Source organism: Convolutriloba macropyga, chromosome 12 (genome assembly GCF_964194025.1).
Source record: "Convolutriloba macropyga chromosome 12, txConMacr16.3, whole genome shotgun sequence".
NCBI classification, from domain to species: Eukaryota; Metazoa; Xenacoelomorpha; order Acoela; family Convolutidae; genus Convolutriloba; species Convolutriloba macropyga.
The window spans coordinates 7,097,366-7,121,847 of record NC_134479.1 but is presented as its reverse complement, the minus strand read 5'-3'; the positions used below and the strand labels follow the sequence as shown (position 1 = coordinate 7,121,847).

The 24,482-nt window shown below is 34.0% G+C and overlaps 1 protein-coding gene and 1 non-coding gene across 2 annotated transcripts in view; one reads left to right on the top strand and one right to left on the bottom strand.

Moving 5' to 3' along the window:
• Positions 1 to 24,482, bottom strand: part of LOC142350959 (uncharacterized) — a 215,280-nt gene that overhangs the window by 152,856 nt on the left and 37,942 nt on the right. Inside the window, exons 6-12 of the mRNA XM_075402986.1 lie at positions 23,310 to 23,486; positions 18,737 to 18,862; positions 17,340 to 17,514; positions 8,056 to 8,159; positions 7,024 to 7,166; positions 6,195 to 6,333; positions 3,512 to 3,711 (exon numbers count right to left, since the gene is read on the bottom strand). Coding sequence (XP_075259101.1) covers positions 3,512 to 3,711; positions 6,195 to 6,333; positions 7,024 to 7,166; positions 8,056 to 8,159; positions 17,340 to 17,514; positions 18,737 to 18,862; positions 23,310 to 23,486 — 1,064 coding nt within the window. The remainder of the gene's footprint in view (positions 1 to 3,511; positions 3,712 to 6,194; positions 6,334 to 7,023; positions 7,167 to 8,055; positions 8,160 to 17,339; positions 17,515 to 18,736; positions 18,863 to 23,309; positions 23,487 to 24,482) is intronic.
• On the top strand, positions 23,759 to 23,840 carry Trnas-aga (transfer RNA serine (anticodon AGA)). The gene has a single exon. It is a non-coding gene; the product is annotated as a tRNA-Ser (tRNA).

Sequence of the window (24,482 nt, the reverse complement as noted above, 5' to 3'; positions counted from 1 at the left end):
TAGAAATAAGATAGAAGTAAGAAAAAATGATCACGCGCCGATTCAAATCCTGCCCACTTGCCTGACTTTTGTTTAGATTTGAACTAATCGTAACTTATCACGTATAATTTTTTGCATATTCTCAACTTCTTTGATTTCACTTCGTAAAGAAACAATATAAATGAGAGGGGACACAAAAAACAATCGAAAAATGTACGCAATAATAGAACAAATATCAAAACGTTTTATTTTTACACTATTTGTATGATATAATTCAATTTCAATCACCAGTACGGTCTCCTATTAAAAAATAGAAAACAGTACATCCTCAAAAACATATTCAAAAATTTTAAGAAATTTAATGGATAAATCAAATAAAATCCGACTTTTTGCGACGTTGATCAATATTCTCGATTACACAGAGAGTACAGCAGTCATGAACGAGTTGTTAAGGAGTCAGACGTGAAATTAGATTTCATCTTCCAATGCAGGTCACAATCCTGTTGACTGAGCAGACTTTCGATTAAATTTGATATTCACCACGCAACATAATTTCTAACTGATTTTTTGAGGCCAACTGACTTCAATATTTTGAAGACAAGTGTTAAGATTTGACAGGTTTACCACTTACCATATACATTTTCCTGTATATTTTTTACTGCTTTTCATTTAACGTTTTAAAAAAATAACAGACAAACTGGCAAAACACTATAATCAAGAGAAAAGAACAAGAAAAGAATTAAATTTCTATCAACAGTATGACCTCCTCCTCCTTCTGACTGCGAAAAACTTTCTTTATGTCTGACCTGTTCGCCAATTATCACATACAAATTCATGAAAATTCTCAACTTCTTTCAATTTCATTTCGTAAGGAAGCATGATATAAAAGAGAGGGAACACATGAAAGCATCGGAGATATGTCTGGAGAAAAAATAAGCGTGTTATTTTTACACTCTTTTAATTATTCAATCACCAGTATCACCTCCTCTTAAAATATAAAAGCAATCCTATATATTAAATTTAGGACATTATTAGAGACCGTTTCAAATGAGAACAAAGAATGCATATTTAACAAACACGAAATACACTTTTAAGGGTCCTCTGAATAACATTTTTTAAGCTTCCGAAGATGCTTCCGACGAGCACGTTTAAAGGGATCATGATGATAAGAGAAAAACTGAATTAGTTTTCAGTAAATTCTGCGTCCTATTGCATTAAATTGCTGTTTAAAAAAGATTTTTTTGTTAAGAACTAGGGAACCTTAGTCAAGTGCCATTTTGACTGGTTTTGGAAGCCGAGGTAGAGGGTTCGAGCCTTCCAGAGTACATAAGGGAGGTGTAAGTTGGTGGAAAGAGACAACGCTTGTTCGGGTTGGTTCTACAATATTGTTTGCAAACGTAGTACGCTTATTAGGAAGATATTTCTCTCTCCATTGTGAAATCTCTGGACAATAATGATGAAACCATTTAAACGAAACCCAGATCTTTCACAACTGACTTTTTCTATCCAATTAGTTTTTTTTGTCCGCATTGCATCATTGCCTAATTAGACCAATGTCGATAACTTTTGCCACAGCAATGTACAAAAAGATTTCAACTACAGGCGAGCATGGAATCGTATATTATTTCATATCCCGACAACTTCTAAAAAGGGAATTTATGAGGAAGAGGAAGGATAGGGACTGGGTGATTCCTTTGCTTGCTGAAACAACAGTTCTCTCACCCTCAATGTTGCACCCAATTCACAGTCTTATTACCCATAAGCACTGAATCATAGAATCACACTCTCAATTTGCATTTTTTTCTCAAGAGCTTATCTAGGCCAGACCACAATGCTATCTCGTAAGGTCTTTCATTAGGTTGCAAAATTTACTTTTGCACAAAACCCATTTTTTGAGGCTTTTAGAGACAACAATTACAACAGACAATTCAATTAGACGAAAATCTTTTCGGGCTATTTTTGGTTAATTACTTAAAAGACTTTAAGAACATGTTTTGGAAATAAATTTTCTCAAGACATATCGAGACACATCGACGAAAACTAGCATGTCCTCAAAAACACGATCAAAAGAATTCACAAATGCGATCAATGAGTCGCATCAAATCTGAATGTTCTCACGATGAAATTACACATTTGAAGGTTGTCTCAAAAAAATTCAGAAATTTGACCAACAAGTCACATTACCACTTATCAAATACAAATCCTTGCATGTTCTCAACATTTTTTGATCTTTAAAACAGAACCATTGTTCAAACAGAAATATTGTTCACAGAGGCAAGGAACATGCTCAAAATAAATTCAGGAAGTTGATCAATAACTTACATCAAATCTGAATGTTTGTAGCTGACAACGAACCACTTCCTCGATTTCGAAAAGCCAAGCAAGCATGGACTATTGGTTAAGGGCCTTTGACGCAAAATCAAATGGGATTTTCTCACGCAGCTTTAAATGCTGCTGACTGCTAACTTTTCAAGAAGTTTTGTTTAGCTTTGGTCTGGTAACATTTTATCACATACAATTTCTTGCATATTCTCGACTTCGTTCGATTTCAGTTTGTGAATAAAACCGACATGATGAAAAAAACATCTTACAAGACAGAGGATATGTATATAATATAATTTCAATCGAGGGTATGGTTTGACCTGCTCTTAACATATTCAAACCAATATCGCCTTGGAAAACGCCAAGAAACTCTTCAAAATTTTGATCGAACATCAGATACGTCAATTTTTAATTGTCTGAAACGGGACTTCACCAGCACTCTCAACTTATCAGCTCCAAAATAAGTAATGGTGGAGTCGGCAAAGCAGTTGACTAAAAATCAGATGGCAAGGTTCGAATCTTCAACTGTGAAAGTAGAGATAAGTGTAACCAGAGAAAAGATTAGGTGCACAAATGAGGTATAAATTAGGTGCACTTTTATGTAAATGAAGCACTTTAAAGATAATTTTACTGAAGCTATTTTTTTATGTGTGAACATCTCTGAACAAAAAATTAACATCTATGAATATCATTCAAACTTAACAAAAGAATTAAGTAAAACACTCTTTGAAACTTTTGACGACCTTGTTTACTAAGTATATATATTTTTTTTATTTTTCTGAAACCACTCACAATTGGGTTGCAATTGTAAAAGATAGTGATTAAAAACATAATTGGCGCTAAGAATTATAAAGAATTTATCTGATTACAGAAATGGCTTTTCTGCGCGCCTTAGCATTGTAAAGGTAAATTACCTGAAAAGTTAAGGTAAATTGTGCAAGTAAATTACACCTTAAATTTGGCCTCATCAGTTAAATTGTGCAGATGTAGGAACGCCAAAATACACGCACAGTTCTGGTAAATTTCCCTGAATTTTCAGCTGAAGAATATTTAACTGAATAAGATATATTATTGCTGCAATGCTAATGTTACTCTAAATCGCAAACTTAAGAAAAATAAAGTGATTAATAGAACTTTGTCTTGGTATGAACGGTGTAGTCTAAACCTCAACTGTGGTTCGGAACCTCAACTTGGGTTCTGTGAAACTGACCTTCGAGAGTACTCCTTGACTCCCATCAAGTGTCCATTGACAATAATGTCCTCTAATTCCATCTCTATCTTGTGGGCTATCCCCCCATACACCCCAACTACATTCACCTCCAGTGCCTTGTGACAGCCATAGGGCACATTCGGGTCAGCGCAGATCGTCTTCAGAATGATCTCAATGTCTTTCTCGTCGTCTTCGTAAGTCTAAACCGAAACACACAAAATTAGCAATCCTGTTATAATTATCCAAAAGAGAAGTCAAAGAATATCTATTTGATTTAGCTGAGAAGAACTTTAAGTACAAATCACATCCATATGGATGGACAGTGTTTGAGGGAAATCAAACTCAAGTCCCGTTAGGGACTTACTAAGCTTGGTGAAACAAACTTTAGTGAAATTCATTTATATTATTATATTATATTGGCAAATATAGCATAATTTTGCTACATTATATTATAACTTATTATGATGTGCTCATAAATTCAACAATAGTGAGCTTCGATGCTTTCATGAATAAAACAAAATTTCGAATTTTAAACGCAAGGAAATTTGCTTTTTATTTGGTTGACAAAAAGTGTTGTTACACTTCGCGATTAAACACACGCTACTTCATGAAATTTATGACCAGTTTTTCTTAGAAACGCATTCAAACCAATAAAGACTCAGTCCGTGCTCTTTACACTACGTGTGTAAAAAGCACCTGAATCATTGAGGATATTTTCATACGGAAATCAGAAATCAGCTTATGTCTGATCTACAAAAAGGGAGACGTGAGAATGAACGAAAGTTTCACAGAATCCTATTTGATAAAGTTAGCGAATACATTCGGATAGAGATAATTCTCAATAAAACACAATTTCGATTTCGAAAATAAAGTATCAATAGATGTTTTTTTTTTAATATTTGGTTGAAATTTTACAAATAAACTGTGAAAATAATCAGAAGCCAAATATCATGTTAAAATTTTTTGCCTGAATCTGAGACGACGAATTCTTTAACCAGTTTCAAAATTTGGTCTCATTTAATTTAAAAAATGTATCTCATCGCATAGCAGACAATTTGTCCGACTGAAAAAAAAAATAAAAATTCCATTGGTAGGGTAACTAACAACTCTGGTGATTCTGAACAACTTGAGAAAATCATGTCATTTCTTTTTGTTATATATCGAGGACACTGAAGAAAAAGTACAAGAACGCTTTAATATATTAGTTTGCTGGCCGTTAAAGTTTTCAATGTACCAAAATCTAACTAAGCAAAAAAACACTCACAACAACAACAAAAACGGAAGGTTCAGGAAACAACGTAAGTAACTGACAAAAGCAGGCAAAAAAGGTCTACCTCTCTGCTAGAGAGGAAACAACATTTTTGGAAAAGTCAAAAAGTTGAATTGAATTAAGTTCCTTGAAAACAGTTTACAATTAATAACTATAAACGTTTTCAAGAAGTACGTCAGATAAGCTTTACAGCTCGTTTAGGTGACGTCCCTTTTGAAAAACTCATCAATTATATTTTACTTTCCAGAAAATTAAGAACGAGTTAGTTTGTACCTCAGCCACTAATCAGCCAAAAGTTAATGTAAAAAAAGACTTTCTGTCGAAAAGATAGTTTTTGAAAATTTGATCTACTAAATTTTTGAGCTGCTTTGAATTCATTTTTTGAATTTCAATATCTGAAGGGAAGAGGTAATTCGATTTGCAAAAATTATAAGTCTTAGTCAGCCTTAACCGCAGTGAGTTTCCAAGTGCTGCATTATTAAATTTGACCTGCCTTATTAAACTGTTTTTGAGGTTCCGTGTGTGGTATTTACAGGATGACACGTTTTCATGATCAATGAAAGAGCAAGGAGATCTCTTTGCAATTTCTTCAACAGTTTCCTTCAGAAGTTCAAGAAAGTATAACTCAAGTAATTATAATAACGTATGCAAACAGATGGATGCAAACTTTTTATTTAATTTATTCAGGATTTTGCCAAGATATTGTTTCTTGACAGCGATGCGAAGATAATGGCAAGAATTACCAAGATTTATCGTGTTTCTTATTAAGGTGTACCAAGTTTCAATTCACTGGGTTCTGCAAACAGATCAATAACTGCCAAAAAAAACATAGACAAAAACAATACTTCGGTTGAGAAGTTTATCTCTCCTACGAACTCAGAGAAGAAAAAGACAGATATTTCGGTTACACAATTCGCTCTTTGTAACCGTATCTATCTGTATCAAGTTAAAAAAAACTAATTTGAGCGTTAACAATTTCAGCAGAGAGCCCCTTGCTTAGATTATCATTTTCTCTTCGATTTCTAATTCAGATTGATATTTTTCCATACTCTGCAATAAGCTGCAATAATTGCAAAAAAGAATCATTTTTTCAGAAAAAAAACGGGCTCATACATAGGAAGGACATAATTGTTCATACCTAGCATCACATGAGAAAAACAATAAATTTGCCTCTAAATTACAGAAGAATTGAACTAATGAAATCGAATGGTTCTACGTTTCCAAGTTATGGGAAGAAAAACTGTTTAGGCAAACAACTATCTTTACTGGATTGAAAAAATCATATAAAGTAGAAATAAAATTTTCTTTACATTGATACTTGGGTATAATTATATAACCCTCAGAAATGATATGTTAAACAGAAATGCTTTAACAAACTAAATGTAATTTTATGATAATATTGGCAATTGTTACCTGTGCGAGAACGTAGTCACACGTTCCAGGGTAGTGAATGGACAGACCATCGAATGTCTTGATGTGACCGTGTCCTCTCACTTCACATACTGAGTCACAGATATAGTTAGTACAGTCCCAGTAACCGCCACGGCACACACTGAAACAACGTTGACATTTTAAACCGGCATTTATCGTTTAAACTGACATTTTTAAATTGGCTTTTATCATTTATTCCATTACACTGACATTTATCGTTTTTTCTAGGTTTTTTCCTTTTTTTTAAAAAAAAGAAAAAATCTTGTAATTGAGCGGCCCTTTCTGAAAATCTTGTACGACGTCCGAAAACAGGCTTCTAGCCTAATTGACGTACGTGATGTATGGATTACAACATGCTCAAACGAATCTATTATTGTTTTAAAATTGGTTTAAATCTTTCGAGAATGGAACTGAATAACCAATTAAAAGGATAAAAGTTAAAGAAATGAAGTTTGACTTAGAAATTGATGCAATAGACAGTGTACTATCTTTCAGTGCCCATACAGGTACATAACTTCCATTGCTAAACAGAATTGTTACATCTATGATGGCTTACATGTTTCAACATCTGCTGTTCTGTCCCCATCATCAGGAAAAAAATGATTATACATCCTAAAATTAAATATTTGGATATAAAAATGCAAAAAGAAGCTATGCTGGTTCGCAAATTTCATTTATGTACAGTCATAACTGTTTTGACCGCACTATCAATCTGTTTTCTACATCCACCCCACAAATCACAGACAAGTAGAACAGAATTTGAATCAATTCATTGTTTTTTTTTAAATTTAGGATCCAATTTCGAACTAACCAGTCATTACAGTCCAGTTGAATAGTGTCGTTAGTCTGGTAAGTGACTCTGTCATATACACAAGTACACTCGTAAGATGGCACACACTCTCCCATGTCATTCAACAATGTCCCATCAGGGCAAAAACACCCTGGACTGCACGCCTGTGGAAAACATTAACAACTCTGAGCTTTTGTTTTGGAGTTTTTATCTGTCTTTGGGGTGCAAATAATATGCAACCACGAAGCTGAGGGGGGGGGGGGCACAAACCGAAAAGATCCGAATAATGAAATTTCTAAGCATTTGACTCTGCCCAAAATCAAAATGCATATATCAAGTATTTTCCCCGAATAAATCAATTACTACATTTCCGATAATTAGAAAAATGTTAATTAAATTTAAGATGATTTTACCATTCTACTAGTTAGCTTCAATCGAAACTCGAAGTATGATTTTTCAATAAATTTAAAAAAAAATAGGGATTGATTTATTGATTTATAAAACAATGCCAATTGATTTATTGATTAATTGCCTAAATAATTCATACTACATTTTCAGTTGAGCGAAAAATCATTCTGAGTTTTGATCAAACCTCGAAAATTGGTAAAAGCTGCCCTTCATTAATCAGCCTTCGTGCAATTATCGAAAAAATAGAATTTGATTTTTGTGTGGGTGAAAATGCAGCTATTGCTATCTCAGTTAATGAATGGTTTTGGGATATGCACTGCTGATTTAGTTATTAACATTTGAATTTTAAAACCAAGTAAATTGCCCTATTCAAAATTATTCCTGAAAGAACATTGACATTATTCCGACTAAATGCTTGAAACTTCGATGACGGTGTGATTCCAATGTATATAAGAGACACATTAGCGGGCACACTTTTCCGCACTTAACATAGTCACCTTGAGTAGTCACCAATTTGGGGTTATCAATACTCAACCAGGGACCTCAACTTGGCTAGTTTGAGATTAAGAGCCACCAACAGAGGCCATGTTTCAAAATGATCCCTTCCATTTTAGACCAGCCTTTTTGGGTCTAATTATGTCTTACCTGGTTGCACTGGTCGTCTCCGACTGGGTTGTGGATATTTTTACAAGTGTGGATACAAGAAGAGCCACAGTCTTTGTACACGAAGCCATCCGGACACTCTTTGGCTGCAAAACAAGCAGTTATTTATTTTTTTGTCGAATTTAAAACTATATAATGATATGAATTGTAAAAGCATTAGGTTCCTGCAACCGAAAAAAGGGGCTACAAACCCAACGAAATAAGGAAACATGAAAAAGATATTCAGTTTTCCAATCTGCTAGAGGGGATTTTCAGATCAGTTTGCTCTTCATAATCATCCCAAAATTTATTGTGAATTTTGAAAAACAAAAATTAGCTGTAGAAAATGTTAACTTTCATTTTAAACAGATTAGATAGACAGATTTTGAGAGTGCTGTTTTAAACATTTTTTTGAAACAAGTAAATTCAGTATATAACCAAAATCTTTAAATTTATTTGTAACAAACTAAAGAACTTAAACCGACTAATGTCGGAAGAATTGCTCTCGAAAGACAGGCGGGTGAATAAACACTGAACCTCGCCGAGATTCGAGCCATTGGCTTCCATCTCTATAAGCAGATGCACTGCCCACTCCTCTATCATTCCCTTGTGATTGCTATGCTGCAACCGACTTTATGTTAGAAACAAGCTTTATTTAGGAGTGAGAGCAAAGAGATCAGTCAAAAATGAAGAACAAGAGCGTGAAAAAGTCACTTGAGTAGAAGAAAAAAGTAAAAACGGTCAAGCGGAAAATTTGCATAAAAAAGATCAACACGTTTACAATAATTGCTATGAAGTTCGTTCAAGAGCAATTAAAAACAATCATTTTTTAGTTAATAAACGATACGCACTTAGGTTCAATTTACGTCTCTTGTTGTTTAAGGATCATAATTTTTTCAAAAATATTCATTTCTAAATATTTTTCTCAAGATGAGAATAAAAACGCCAACCTTACACTTTAACTGATTTTTGTAATGCTAATTAACAAATATGATCATTTTTTTTTTAAAAAAAAAAGATTTATTGTTTCACGCCAACCGATTGTCTCTTGGAAAGTTGTTCCACTGTTGTATACACTGACGTATACACTGACGTATAGTATTGCCGTATCTTATAATAAAAAAGAGACATATATTGATATCTCCCAAAATTAGATTTCGTGTTTACTCAGTTGCGAAAATGTAGCCCTTTATGAGCACAAACGTTTTGTTTGTCATTGCACAAAAATTAGTTGTAAACGACGAAAGCTAGTGAAATGTTTTTGTAGGATAAATAACTATATTGGTGTCCAAAAATTTCGAAAATCAGGTCTTTTACTAGGAATTTAATTTCTATTTCAAGAACTGTGGAAAAGTCAGTAATGGACAAGTGATTCAGTTTTGACAAGTGATTCAACTAATTTGTTTTGATCATTTCCTCCGAAACAAAATTTTTTTCCACCTAAGCAGCTGCAGAAATCATATACAAATAATAACAACAATGCCAGATTCTGTATTTCCGTTGTTATGGATCCGTGAGCAACTTAGAGTAGAGAAAATAATATCAGGAAAAAATCTCTTCTTGATAGATTTAAACAAACATTTCCGTACAAAACGCACTTCTGCAACTGAGAATTGGCTGTCCATTACAAAATGGGTGCTTCATTTGACAATTTTTTCTAGATGTTTAAAGAAGAGGTAATGTAGATTTTGATTTATTGTCTTCCAAGTGTTTCTTGTCGAAGAAATGAAAAAAAAAACAAAAATAACAGTAAAAAATTTTATTATAATAATCTTGGGTTTTGAGACTAGAGAAAAACACATTATTTTAATATGTACAGCTGATCAGAAATAGAAATATCGAAACATAAGCGACCAAGGACCGAAAAAAAACACGCTCGAACGACAGGCGGGCTCAATTTAATTTAGAGGGACTGTTGTTCCAGGATTCAGGTTCACCCTCGTAACCACTAAGCAAAAATGGCTTTGACTCCATTTCGCTCAAAATTGCATTTTATAATAGCAATAAAGTTTATTACAGAGTGAGAGCGACTTGGATCACTTAAAAATGAAGGAAGAACTGAAGCGCAAAAAGGTCACTCAAGAAAACAAGGAAGGAATATTCTAGACCAAAAGCTCAAATACGGTCAATGGAAATTTTTGGACAAACAAGACGCACAATTATACAACAATTGTTTCAATCTTCGATCGGGAGTAAATAATAAACATACCCGGCAGATTGCCGGAAAAAAGCCGACGTTGATTCCAATAAGCATGATTGGGATTGAAATAACAGTAGATATTGAAAAAAAAGATTTTTGTACAAAAACATTTTTTTAAGTCCGATTTATTTTGATGGCATTTCTTAGTTGAACATATTTCTGTTTCTCATAGAGAGGCTACAGGGGCTACTATCAATAACAATAAGCATTAGAGATGGTAAATAAGAATTATAGGAACGACGTTCAAATAGCGGGCATCTAAAATTGGGCTTTATGGGTTTATCCCGTTTCTATTTCTGACTTCAATTTTTTATACCGACTCTGTTCATTTTGAATTGCTTTGCTTAGCAACTGATGTTCAAATTCATTTTTAGCAGAATGAGAGAAGAGAGAAACCAGCCTAGAGAAGTCAAAAAGATTTCACGCAAAATGTTGAAAAGGCGGCAAAATGAGGTAAAGCGAAACATTTTTTTATTCGACGAAGTAAAAAAACATAGCAGGACAAGTCCTGACGTACAATTCAAAGAATTTTCATTGACTAAACAGAAAAACTAGACCTAGAATGGACTATGAGTGAATTGAGAAAACCATTTTAAAAAAATCAGATCAAAAAATTTAAAAAAAAAACAAAAAATCGGTGTCAAAATGCCGCATGTGAACAAAAAACCACTACCGAAAAACCGAATTTTTGTTCAAACACCATTTTCGCACTCTACTTTAAAATTAGAGCGAAAAAAATTCACGCCGCAGAACCACTCGCTTTTTCGCTCCATTTCCTGTTTCGGCGTGACCAAAATCACTACTCCAATTTGACTTCAAAAATCATGAAAATGTGTGAACAGATCTTAAAAAAAAAGACAGCGCCCCAATACAATTCAAATTCTTTGAAATGTAAAAATTCTTTGAATTGCAAAAATTCTTTGAATTGTAAAAAATAGGAGCGCTATAATAGCCGGCTGAGAAGATGAGGGCGGCTATTAACAATCTACCCAATACATGCTTCAGTTAAGTTCTCCTTAAAAGTTGAAATTAACCCTTTATAACTTTGTGAAAGTTTTTTTATAACTTGACTGCTACTTTATTGCAGCAAAACAATATCAGGCCAACATGGAGCTGTTTTCGACTCTCTTTTTCCAATTGATTTTTTCTTTTTTGCAAAAGCAGGGTTGCGCGAGTGGTTCTTTTGGTTTTATCCGTAGAATCGAACCGAGTTGTAATTAAATCATTCAACAGATTGTATAATTATTATAAAGGAAGTAACCACTAAGCTAAGCCTACTTCCTTGCAAGCATGTCAAACAACAGTGACATGTTAGCTAATCCTTCCAGTCATTGAGTTTTAATTGGTATAAGAATTATTAGTTATAACTACATTATTGTATCATCATAAACCAAACTTCTCGAATAATGACAGAATTGCATTTTGGATTTGAGCAATCTTGCAAAAATCAGACTCACTATCTTCTATAATATTTATAATGTGAGTAATCCCCAACGTACCCTGTTCAGTTTGTCTGCTAAGAATGGAGGATTAGGTATTCCTAACCCAGCGGTAAAGGCGAGTGAACAGTTTGAAATGTCCAAGAAAACATCTTCACTGATTTCGGATTCTATTGTGAATGGAACGGCATTGGAACGCACACAAAACTCACGTTCGCAGCAGCAAACAAACTTTTCAGCTGGAAAATGAGTCCCAGCAGAGTAATACATATAAGGCTTTGTTAGAGCAAGCATGCTAATCAGAGAGAAAAAGAATGGAGTGGAATTTCAAAACGGGAAACTCTTGTTGGTTAACCGCAAAAGTGTCAGAGAGAGACAATTTTGTTTTGTCGAAGAACGAATTCCAGGATTCCATGGCGCTAAGATACGGTTTACCCCTAACAAACCTCCATGTGAAATGTGACGGTTGTGGTGAAGATTTCATTGTTCAGCATGCCCTAATCTGCAAAAAAGGAGGCCTGATTACACAAATGCATAATGAAATTAGAGATTTATTGGGAGACTTATCCTGCCTTGCATGGACTTACACTCAAAAAGAACCAGTAATTCGTGAACATTCAGAGAATCAGAAAGCTTTAAGAGTCGATCTTCTCATAAGAGGTGTCTGGAGCCCGCAAGAAACTGCCTCGTTTGATATTCGTGTCACAGACACTGAGGCTAAATCTTACAGCAACAGAAATCCAGAGGATGTGTTGGAAAGCTGCGCTGACGAAAAGAGGAGAAAATACTCCGAGGCTTGCCATGAAAAACATATCGCTTTTACTCCGTTAATTTTCAGTGTTGACGGCATGATGGCCAGAGAGAGCAAAATTTTTCTCAGAAGACTGGCGGACAGACTCGCTTCTAAATGGGACAAACCCTACAGCATTATCATTAACTGGGTCAAACTGAGATTAAATTTTGCAATCTTAAGGGCTTCAAATCTGTGCATAAGAGGAACTAGATCTAAATGGAGATCGTTTCGCCATGAATATGGAGCTTTTATTCCTTAAAGAAATATGTTGACGTTCCTGTTGTAATCGGATAAAAGTTGTCAAATAATTATTAAGATACTTGAGAGGACAACGTACTTAAAGAATAAATTTCTGCTGGCATGGATTCAAAAATCTGTTTTATAAGTCACCCAATCAGCAGGGGCAGCAAATTTTAACGCCAATTATTAGCGCTCTGATGTTTTTGTTACCCAATGAGTGGGGGCATCAAACTGAAATCAAAATGAATATAGTGCGAGCAACTTCAAATCGGCTCAATTTGAAAATGTCATCAACCCGAAAAACTAAATTATGTATCCAGAAGAAAGACCTCTAGCTAAGTTAATGCCTAAGATCACCTAAGATGCCCAAGTTTTTGTTCTTACCTGATCTAAGTGGGGAGAACAAAAGCATATTGCAAGAGGCCTATTTCTTGTTGTGAAGAAAACAAACGGACTGCTGATATTTGATTAAATGAACTGCTAATCTGCTGTGTTGATGAGAATATCATGTTAACCAAGTTAATTGTCAGTTGATTTTGAACAAAGATTTTGCAATTTATGATTTTTTTTTCTTCTAGTAGAAATGCATCTTTAGCAATGAGGGTGACAATGAAAGTGAACTGGTTTTCAGAGGTCACTATTCGCGAACAGAAATGATGGCTAATCCGTGTTTAAATCTATTCCGACCTGGGTTGAAGTTTTTTGATTTCATACAAGGATTCATATATGATTTCATACTGTCCATACTCGACTTCAGAAAACGATCCGTCTATTAAACCTAAGAAATCATGCATGATCCTTGAATGAAGACCAATTTATCATATATGATTCCAGTAGGAAGTCAAAGAATTCACTCATGATCCGTTCATGAAACCTAAAAATTCATGCTGAAAAAAGTTCATGATCCTTGTACGAAATCAATGAAATCATATATGATCTCAGGTTGAAATCAAATAAATCATACGTGAAACTAGTATGAAATCAAAGAAATTATACATGAACCTAGTATGAAATCAAAGAAATCATACATGAACCTAGTATGAAATCAAAGAAATCATACTTGAACCTAGTATGAAAACAAAGGAATCATATATGAACCTAGTATAAAATCAGTGAAATCACACATGAACCTAGTATGAAATCAAAGAAATCATACATGAACCTAGTATGAAATCAAAGAAATCATACATGAACCTAGTATGAAAACAAAGGAATCATATATGAACCTAGTATAAAATCAATGAAATCACACATGAACCTAGTATGAAATCAAAGAAATCATACATGAACCTAGTATGAAATCGAAGAAATCAAACATGAACCTAGTATGAAAACAAAGAAATCATACATTAACCGAGTAAGAAACCAAAGAACTCATACAAGAACTTAGTATAAAAGCAAATAAATCATTCATAAACCTAGTATGAAATCAAAGAAATCATGCATGAACCTAGTATGAAATCAAAGAAATCATACATGAACCTAGTATGAAATCATGAAATCAAAGAAATCATATATGAACCTAGTATGAAATCAAAGAAATCATACATGAACCTAGTATGAAAACAAAGGAATCATATATGAACCTAGTATAAAATCAATGAAATCACACATGAACCTAGTATGAAATCAAAGAAATTATACATGAACCTAGTATGAAATCAAAGAAATCATACATAAACCTAGTATGAAAAGAAAGAAATCATAAATTAACCGAGTAAGAAACCAAAGAACTCATACAAGAACTTAGTATAAAAGCAAATAAATCATTCATAAACCTAGTATGAAATCAAAGAAATCATACATGAACCTAGTATGAAATCAAAGAAATCATACATGAACCTAGTATGAAATCAAAGAAATCATACATGAATCTAGTATGAAAACAAAGGAATCATATATGAACCTAGTATAAAATCAATGAAATCACACATGAACCTAGTATGAAATCAAAGAAATCATACATGAACCTAGTATGAAATCAAAGAAATCGAACATGAACCTAGTATGAAAACAAAGAAATCATACATTAACCTAGTATGAAAGCAATGAAATCATACATTAACTTATGATGAAAACAAAGAAATCAGACATGAACCTAGTTTGAAATCAAAGAAATCAAACATGAACCTAGTATGAAACCAAGGAAATCATACATTAACCTAGTATGAAAGCAATGAAATCATACATAAACTTATGATGAAAACAAAGAAATCATACATTAACCTAGTAAGAAATCAAAGAAATCATACAACAACTTAGTATGAAAGCAAAGAAATCATACATGAACCTAGAATGAAATCAAAGAAATCATACATGAACCTAGTATGAAATCAAATAAATCATACATGAGCCAATATGAAAACAAAGAAAGCAAACATTAACCTAGTATGATATCAAAGAAATCACACCAGAACCTAGTACAAAAACAAAGAAATCATATATTAACCTAGTATGAAGTCAAAGAAATCATACAAGAACCTAGTATGAAAGCAAAGAAATCATACATAAATCCATGATGAAATCAAAAAAATCATACATAAACATGGTATGAAATCAAAATCATACATAAACCTAGTATGAAAACAAAGAAATCATACATTAACCGAGTAAGAAACCAAAGAACTCATAAAAGAACTTAGTATAAAAGCAAATAAATCATTCATAAACCTAGAATGAAATCGAAGAAATCATACATGAACCTAGTATGAAATCAAAGAAATCATTAATGAACCTAGTATGAAAACAAGAAATCATACATTAACCTAGAGTGAAATCAACAAAATCATACATAAACCTAGAATGAAAGCAATGAAATAAAATAAAAATCTTGTATGAAATCAAACAACTCATACCTGAGCCTAGAATGAAATCAAAGAAATCATACATGATTATTGTATAAATCAAAAAAATCATTAAAAAACATTGTATGAAATCAAAGAACTCATACATGAACTTAGTATGAAATCAAAGAAATCATTCATGAACCTAGTATGAAAACAAAGAAATCATATATGAACCTAGTATAAAATCAAGGAAATCACACATGAACCTAGTATGAAATCAAAGAAATCATACATGAACATGGTATCAAATCAAAGAAATCAAACATGAACCTAGTATGAAAACAAAGAAAACATACAAAAACTGAATATGAAACAGTAGAAATCTTACATGAACCTGATATGAAAACAAAGAAATCATACATTAACCTAGTATGAAGCCAAAGAAATCATACATGTACATAGTATGGAATCGAAGAAATCATACATGCCCCTCAGTATGAAATCAAACAAATCATACATGAACCTGTTATGTAAACAAAGAAGTCAAACATAAACCTAGTATGAAATCAAAGAAACCATACAAGAACCTAGTATGAAAACAAAGAAATCATTAATGAACCAAGTTTGAAATCAAAGAAATCATACATGAACCTAGTATGAAATCAAAGATATCATACATGAACCTAGTATGAAATCAAAGAAAGTAGATGTGATCTGCGTACGGAACCTCAATGAAGTCACGATGTATTGGAACGGCAATGAGTGCACCCAATCGATCAAATTAACTTTCGCTCAAAATTACGTTCCAAAGTATTCAGATATTTTCATATATAAATAGAGAGTAATTTGCATATTAATTACCAGGACCTAACGTCAGGTCAAAATCAGTTTTGGGTAGGTCTAACGGCAGGTTTTATATCAGTACTAATTCAGAGCCACAATCATGTCACTTTTTACACTTGCCAGTCTAAATGCTAGTATTAGTCACAATGTGCACGTCCGTCTAATTGCAAATCTTAAATGACCCATTGTGACATCCAGGGGTCCTGCAGTACTCATTAGTATCATTGGGTACCAGTTTGGTATCAATTTTGAACACCCCGGGAAAGTGGGTGAAAACTCACCTCGAAATCGTGGCACGTTACAAAACTTTTCAAAATTCAAAACTTTCAATCGAAAATATTTGGAAAGTTGGTTTTTTGACTTGAAGTCAACTTGCAAGTGTTACCCAAGTCTTGGCCAAGACCTGTCAGATTTGTAAGACTTGCATTTGGAATACACCAGTACTGATAAACCAGAATATACTTGTAATTAGACGAGGCCAGTACTGATATTGACTTAACTTTAGGTCAGGGTGCAAGCAATTTCTCGGTCATGTTTGACCATGGTCAAAGGTATATTCAATTTTCCCCGTTTCCTTAAATGACGGCTTCTTATTCACATAATTTCCGCACGCAACTTTAACTTTTTGTGTAAAATCAACGTCATCATGAAATACTCATTCGTGATGGCGGTAAAATCAGTTCACGGATGTTGATGATTAGAATTAACATGGTCAAACGATTCACTGCGCTGGAGGTCATAATTTAAGGGGGGAAAATCGAAGAATCTGACCAAAAATTTTACGTAGCAGATTTTTAAATTTTCTGTATCTTAAAACCTCTCAGCGGTCGGTTCTGGCTTAGTCATTATTATTTTCGCCCTGCATTAGTTTGGCAATGATAACAAGTTATTTGACTGAGTAATTTAAAAGTGAGAGAATGATCATTGATTTTGCTCTTAAGGAGGTCTGTTCTGTTGCCATTTAGCTCTAAATTGTATTTACTAACCGCAGAAGTCCTCTGACCTCCAGTGGTCGATCTGTTTGCCCAGATCACTACAAGAGAGGGCGAATGTCTGGAACGTGTTGCAGACAGCTGTCCTTGGGTCAGTGTGTCCGGAACTGTGGGCTGAACAGTACTGGTAGATACAGTTGGCTATCGTCTGTTTAGCACAGTAGGCACTCTAAACACAAAGTGAAAAAAGTGAACAACTGACTTTCAGAACACGACATGAAAAAATTTACCGTTCATATTGAAGGTTTGAAAGAATCCTGAAATAGAAAACAGAGCTCTGTGAAAATCAACAAAAGAAGTTACAAAGACGCTCTATTGACTGATAATATATTAAATTATTGGTGCACATTAATAAAATTGATATCATCACTCACACAATGGCGTCTACATCATTTCTTGTCCATATTTTCCCTACTGTGAAAATGGAAAAGTACTGGATTCAAGCCAGCATCCCTTACTTGCAATCCTAGTGTTCTAACCATTACGCCAACCGGTCTTATGCTCTCGAATTTTTGCGTCTCTTATCAACCATTCTCATGTTTTTTTCCTGCTCCTTGAAGCTTTCTCTAGCGAAGATTAAGTTGAACAAGAAGAGTTCCCGAAATAATTCTAAAAATGCTTTCTCTGATAAAATCGAAAAACTAGAAAAAAAATCTCTTTCAGAAATTTTGAAAAAGTGACTGTTGTGTTAAATGGATGATAACTTTCCTGTGAAACGAAACTTTCGCCTACATTCAATATTATGTGTTGGTAAAAATTGAGATGCCTTTAAGAAAATCTTGTTAAAATAACTTTAACTTTTCATATTAGACCTGGACGTATACTATTTAATTTCGTGGAACCTGTGACCTATCAATCAGATGTCAGAGGTTAAATTGTCCCATCCATAGAAATCTGATTCTAACATCCACTGACCTCCAACCAATGAACTAAATAAATCCCCAATTTGGCCAAGTTTCCGTGAATGAATTAATATGATCATGAATGTGCCCATGTGCCCAAGACCCACAAAGAGAATCACGTCCGGAATTCGGAACTAGGATCTATTCACATGGCAATAAGTAAAAAAATTTAGCTAATCTAAATTTTCTCTGTATTATTTCGCATAGATAAGTACTATAAATACGACCTAATTTTTGTTTATTTTCAGATCAAAATTTAATTTAAAATTCAACTTATTGAGTTCTTTGACCCGTTTTACGACAGCACCCATGCAAAGATCTTGCTGGAGGCTGTACACATCTTGACGTTTTGTTGCCAACAATTCTAACAAGATCTTATCAAGAAGTTCCAAGTTCCGTTTCACTGGATGTCATAATAGATTTCTTTAAAAACCCAATTCTCTTGAAGTGACTTTTTACTTAGTCAAAAAAGAACTATGATTCGCTTACTGATTCGGCGCATTGGTTGAAAGGACAGTCGAATATCTGAGCACAGATGTCCATGGCTGCATTTCTCAGAGCATCTGACACGTTTAGACAAGGGTGCTCACTCGGCTGAACTGGCTCACACATCGGCTAAAATAAACATCACAAATAATATATATTTCCTAATGAATTAAGACACTGAGTCCTTTCATTTGTTTAAATATTTTATGGCTCAATAGAATTGTTCGACTGCAAAAAATTGTTTAGAATGGGGCAGAGGCTAGAAAAACTTATGACTATGAAGTTGTTCCAACCGGCAACCACTCGGAGAACAGTCGACCACATTACCCAATATGCCGTACGGGCTGAATATTCATTTCTCACAACCAACTTTTATTAGCAAGACATAATTTCTGAATATGTGCAATTCAAATCACTCAAAAAAATGAAATAGACAAGCGCGAAAAAGTCAATCAAGACATGAAGTCAAATAAATGTTCTAGATGAAAGCAGTCAAACAGTTATTTTGGATAAACAAAAGACATTTCCATTAATTACTCGATACTTCGTTCGAGAGCAATTAAAAATTATTGAAACAGGGCGTCAATTTGAAGATGCGCTATGGGGCTAATGAGGTACGATATGGGGCTAATGAGGTAATGATGGCAAGCACTTTAAACCTAATCACCAGAAAACTTTAAATAATTTTTTGCTTTTTTTGATTACGCTAAAATTTAAGATCAATTAGTTGCCAACAGATTTGGATTGAAAATAGAGAAAATTAAATTGAAAAGGTTTTCAGAGTTGTTTTTCATTAACTGATTTTGCAAATTAATCTAACAAAACTGAAAAAAAAGTTACTTTACTTTTTCCAAACTAACTACCCCGACAAGTGCGCGTGTGACATTGGAGTCTATGTTGTTAAAATCACTTTAAATTTACGTCACTTAAAACCAGCCGAAGCTAGCCAAGGTCACATTACAGTGCAGAGGTATACCCAAATCGTCACGGGCAGATATGCCCGATGTGTGTATCTCGTGTTCGTTTTTACTATGTTAATACATTGAAAGTGGTACAATATTGCGGAAAATAGCTACTTTAGCAGAAACCGGCAAAATGGAAGAGAATATCGTATCCCGTGTTGAATACCATATTGCATGCTCAAAATGCGCGCATTTAATTAGGCTCGATTGCGGATTAGAGATACTTTTAATGCGAATAATAGATACCTAAATTGAGCGGAAACCTGCTACAAGACTTGTAACCAACTTTTCGTTCCAAATGTTTTTTGCAAAGTATTAAAACCACTTTTGAATGCTCAAAATGCGCGCATTTAATTAGGCTCAATTGCGGATTAGAGATACTTTGAATGCGAATAATAGATACCTAAATTGAGCGGAAACGTACGACAAGATTTGTTACCTACTTTTCGCACCGAATGTTCTTTTATTTCGCAAAGTTGGCGGAACCCCTTTTGCAAAAAGTAAGATACAGAGGATGTCATCTAATTTCGTTCTTTTTATGTAACTAATATTCGAGCCAATTTGACTAAGGCGGAAATTTTGGGGTATACCTCTGCACTGTAATGCACAACTTGAATTCATTTTCTACGTGAAAAATAAAACAGCAATGATTTTCTCATCCGATGGTATTGGTTACATTTTTCCTATACTATCTTATCAAAAATCTTTTATCTAATAGGAGCTAATGATATGAAAAAAAATGTTATTAACTATAAGCTAACTTGTAAAATTGGTCATCTTAGAAAATCCTGTGCCCTTTCTACTAAAGAAATTTTAAAATAAATAAAAGCAATGTTTATTAAGTAAGGGATATCTACCAGCGTTGTCATGAAACACAACTTATTAAAATATCAATTGTGCTTAAATCAATTGTGTAAAAAATAAATGATGAAATATGATAAAATATTTCAGATAAGCAATTATCAATTGTAACGGATCATTTATCCGTCGATGTAAGAAGTTCCAGTTTTTGATTTTAGAAATTTGATGTACTAAATTTTTAATTCTAGAGCCAAAAGTTTTTTGCCATTAATATGAGCTCCTCTAAATTTCCCTGCTTTTTCAACTGTAAAGCATTGCAACAAACTGATGATGAACTTTTTTATAAAACCCATATTTTCCATAGAAAAAAATTCATATTAACATAGCCGGCAGACTGCTGGAATAGCTCCAAAATAGACATGCGTGCTGTGAAATACAGGTAAAAACAGACACAGCAATGAGTTGGAAAAGAGCTACCGGGGCCATCCAGAAATTTAATTCTACCATTGAGAACATTTTTGGGTTCAAAAAGTTTTGACAACTTTGAGGTTCGAACTCAATACCCGGCGTAACAATCGGCAAAATTGACAACTAGGCTCTCAGGCTTTGTTATCCTTCATCTTACAATCAACTTTGTTTTAGCAACAGACGAAATTTTAGAGTTTGTGCAATTTAGTTCACGCAAAAAGCAAGAAGTCCAGCGCGAAAAAGTCAAAAGAACGTTCTGGAAACAAGGTAGAGCGAAAAACAGCGCGAGAAAACAAAACAAAAAATATAGCATGACAAGTCCTGAATAACAATCGGATGAATTGACACAAAATGGCTTTTCAATTAATATTTTATAGGGACATCGATGTAAGACAGCCAACAAACACTCTGATCCTATAAGCGCAAAAATGACCACAACATCCAAAAAAATTAAAAAAAATTCCCAAATCTTCTTAGGATTAGTTAATAGTACGACAGCCTTTGTGGCAATCAACAATATAGAAAGCAAAAAAGAGGCAAAAACTAAAGAAAATTGGCAAAAATCAAAAAATTTTGAAAACCAATGGCGCCTAACTGGGAAAACCTCATAACTTAAAGCCAAAACTCTTAACCACATCATATCATATCATATAACCTCAAAGGTCATTAAAAAAATATTCAGCAGTTCTAAAGTCTAAAAAGTGACAAAAGAACTACTAATGAAGGGAGGATTCCTATATTCACTTTAAACTTTCAAAACGATATGTGATCTCAGCGAATGAAAACTTTCCTTAAAAATGGAGCCGATAAATTTATTAAAATTACGCCGCTCTAGAACGTCAAATAAATTTATAGTTTAATTATTTTGAGATTAGGTGAAAAGACATCAAAAAACACTTCGAAGAATCAAATTGGCTTTTTCGAAAAGCAGGTTTCAAAACCATAAAATGATTACTGTGAACTCAACCAAGCAATAAGATTAACCTAGAAAACCCAAAGCGTATCAGTCAAACGCATAAGTATATAAATTGAAACGGTTAATATAGGTATCCCTTAGCTAATCGATAAGACTTATCACGTGACTAAGAGATAGGACAACAAATTGATCAAGAAAAAGTAGTTAGACCTCAAAAGTTCATGATTTGTGGCCTATAAGAACTGTTCCTTTTGAGATTAAACGATAAGACAATAAAAAGTGATATAAAAGCTCTCAAAACTAAAAAAAAATATAAAATATTTTGAGAAAAAGTTCTCAAAGTCATAAACTCTAACAATTAATTAGTGTTATTTATGCCTCGTTCGCAACCACTGATACTCTCATTGATGACGATAAATGAAAAGACAACAGATATAATATTGAAAAAACAACTGGCATAAAATTACATTTTAAAATGTGTTTTATGAAAACAAATAGTGAAAAAGTAAGAAAACATATCCGGCAGATTGCCGGAAAATAGCCGCCGTTGATTCCCATAACTCTATCGGGATTGCAAGAAAAGAAAACATCAACAAAAATTGATTTTTGTATAAAAACATTTTTAAGTGCGATTTATTTTGATGTCATTTCGTAATCCTGTCTCTCAGTGAGAGGCTACAGGGTCTAGTATCAATACCAATAAGCATTATAGATAGTAACTATAACTTATGAGAACAAAGTTCAAGTACCGGGCATCTAAAAATGGGCTTTATGGGTTTATCCCGTTTCTATTTCTGACTTTGATTTTTTAGACTGACTCTTCATTTTGAATAGCTTTGCTGAGCAGCTGCTGTTTAAAAGAACTTTGAGCAGAATGACAGAAGACTGAAACTAGCCTAGAGAAGTCAAAAAGATTTCACCCAAAATGTCGAAAAAACGGCAAAATGGGTAAAGCGAAAAAATATTTCGACGAAGTAAAAAAGAAGCGCTATAATAGCCGGCTGAGAAGATGAGGGCGGCTATTAAAAAGCATTAGCTTCCAGTCGATGAGTTCAATCAATTGCATTGGATAATCAATAGGCACCATTAGATAACATATGTATCATATTAATAGCACTCAAGAGAAGAAACACTGAAAACAGTAGTCAAATTGCCACACTTGAAAAAAAAATTCGATTTGAAAAACCTAAAATTTGTTCAAATACCAACTTCTCACTCCACTTTAGAGGTACTTGGAAAAAAATCACGCCCACTCGCTTTTCGCTCTCTTTACAATTCCAACTTGAACGCGATTAAAATCACCACTCTAATTTGACTTCTCACTGACGTGAAGTGCTTTTTAAAAGCTGAGATAAAATTCATTTTCAAATAGAAATGTTCGTTGTCGGTTACCATAACGAGTGAGAAACTCAAGCTGACTTTTACTAACCGACATCTCGTTATTAGTCCAGCTGTTTCCGAAGTCCCCCTCGTAAGAGACTTGCATTCCAAATGGGTTGACAAAGTCATCATTGTGGTCGTTGTTGAAGTTGCCACACAATCCACCCACTCCTCCGAACAACTCAGGTCTCTCAAATTTGTCAAGGGTCACAAAGATAATGTCCTCCTGAAAAAAAAAACATTAATTGAAGATAGAACAAGGTCTTTCCCATTATAGCCCCCCCCCCCCCCACGGCTTAGTGGTCAGATAACCGAAAGCCCAACCCCCCCCCACCCAATCATAGTAACTATACATTAATCGGTGGGCTGTATTTGCATGGAGGGCTATAATGGGAAAGACCCAAAATTTTCTACAATTTTCGAAACATGTTATCCATAATTAAAGTTCTTGGGTCTTATAGTCTTGCTTAAAAATTTTATGAAAACATTCTCCGTCAAGCAGTCATGGCCGAGTGGTTAAGGCGTCTGACTAGAAATCAGATGGGATCTTCCCGCGCAGGTTCGAATCCTGCTGACTGCGTAATTTCTTGTACTCTAGATCAGCCATGCTCATGATTTCTTGGAAGTTCAACTTTTCTTGAAAAAAGCATTTTCTCCCCCTTTTATTCACCCCAGGATTTTAATTCCAGCCTGAACTAAAGCTGGGAATACAAAAATTGGGATCTTTTCCGTTTGTGCCCCCCAGTGTGTTATGCGCCCCCTCCCCCCGTTACAGAGCACGTGCCATTATATAGTAAATTACTATGTAAAAATATTGCACGCGCGTCTGGGGGTGCAAATAATATGCGCCCACTAAGCTGGGGGGGGGGGGGGGGCACACGCGGAAAATATCCAAAAATTGAAAGCATGCTATATCGAATATAATGGCTCACTGCAAAATCATGACAAAACCACACTTCAAACTGACGAAACATAATAGATCCCAATTGTCAAGCATATTTTAGAATCTGACAGTGAAATTTGTTTTTTTGTTCAGACAATTTTTGCCGATCGATATTTTCATCGTAGAGGGTTGTTAGTGGTAATAAAACGATTTTTCAAATTTGTATTTTTCACGGAGTTATCGAGGTTTAACGTTTTGTGAATATTTAACTGATTCTCCTTGATTTTCTTCAGATTTTCCGTAATTTAACACAATTGTGGCAAATTTTGCTTTAGAAAA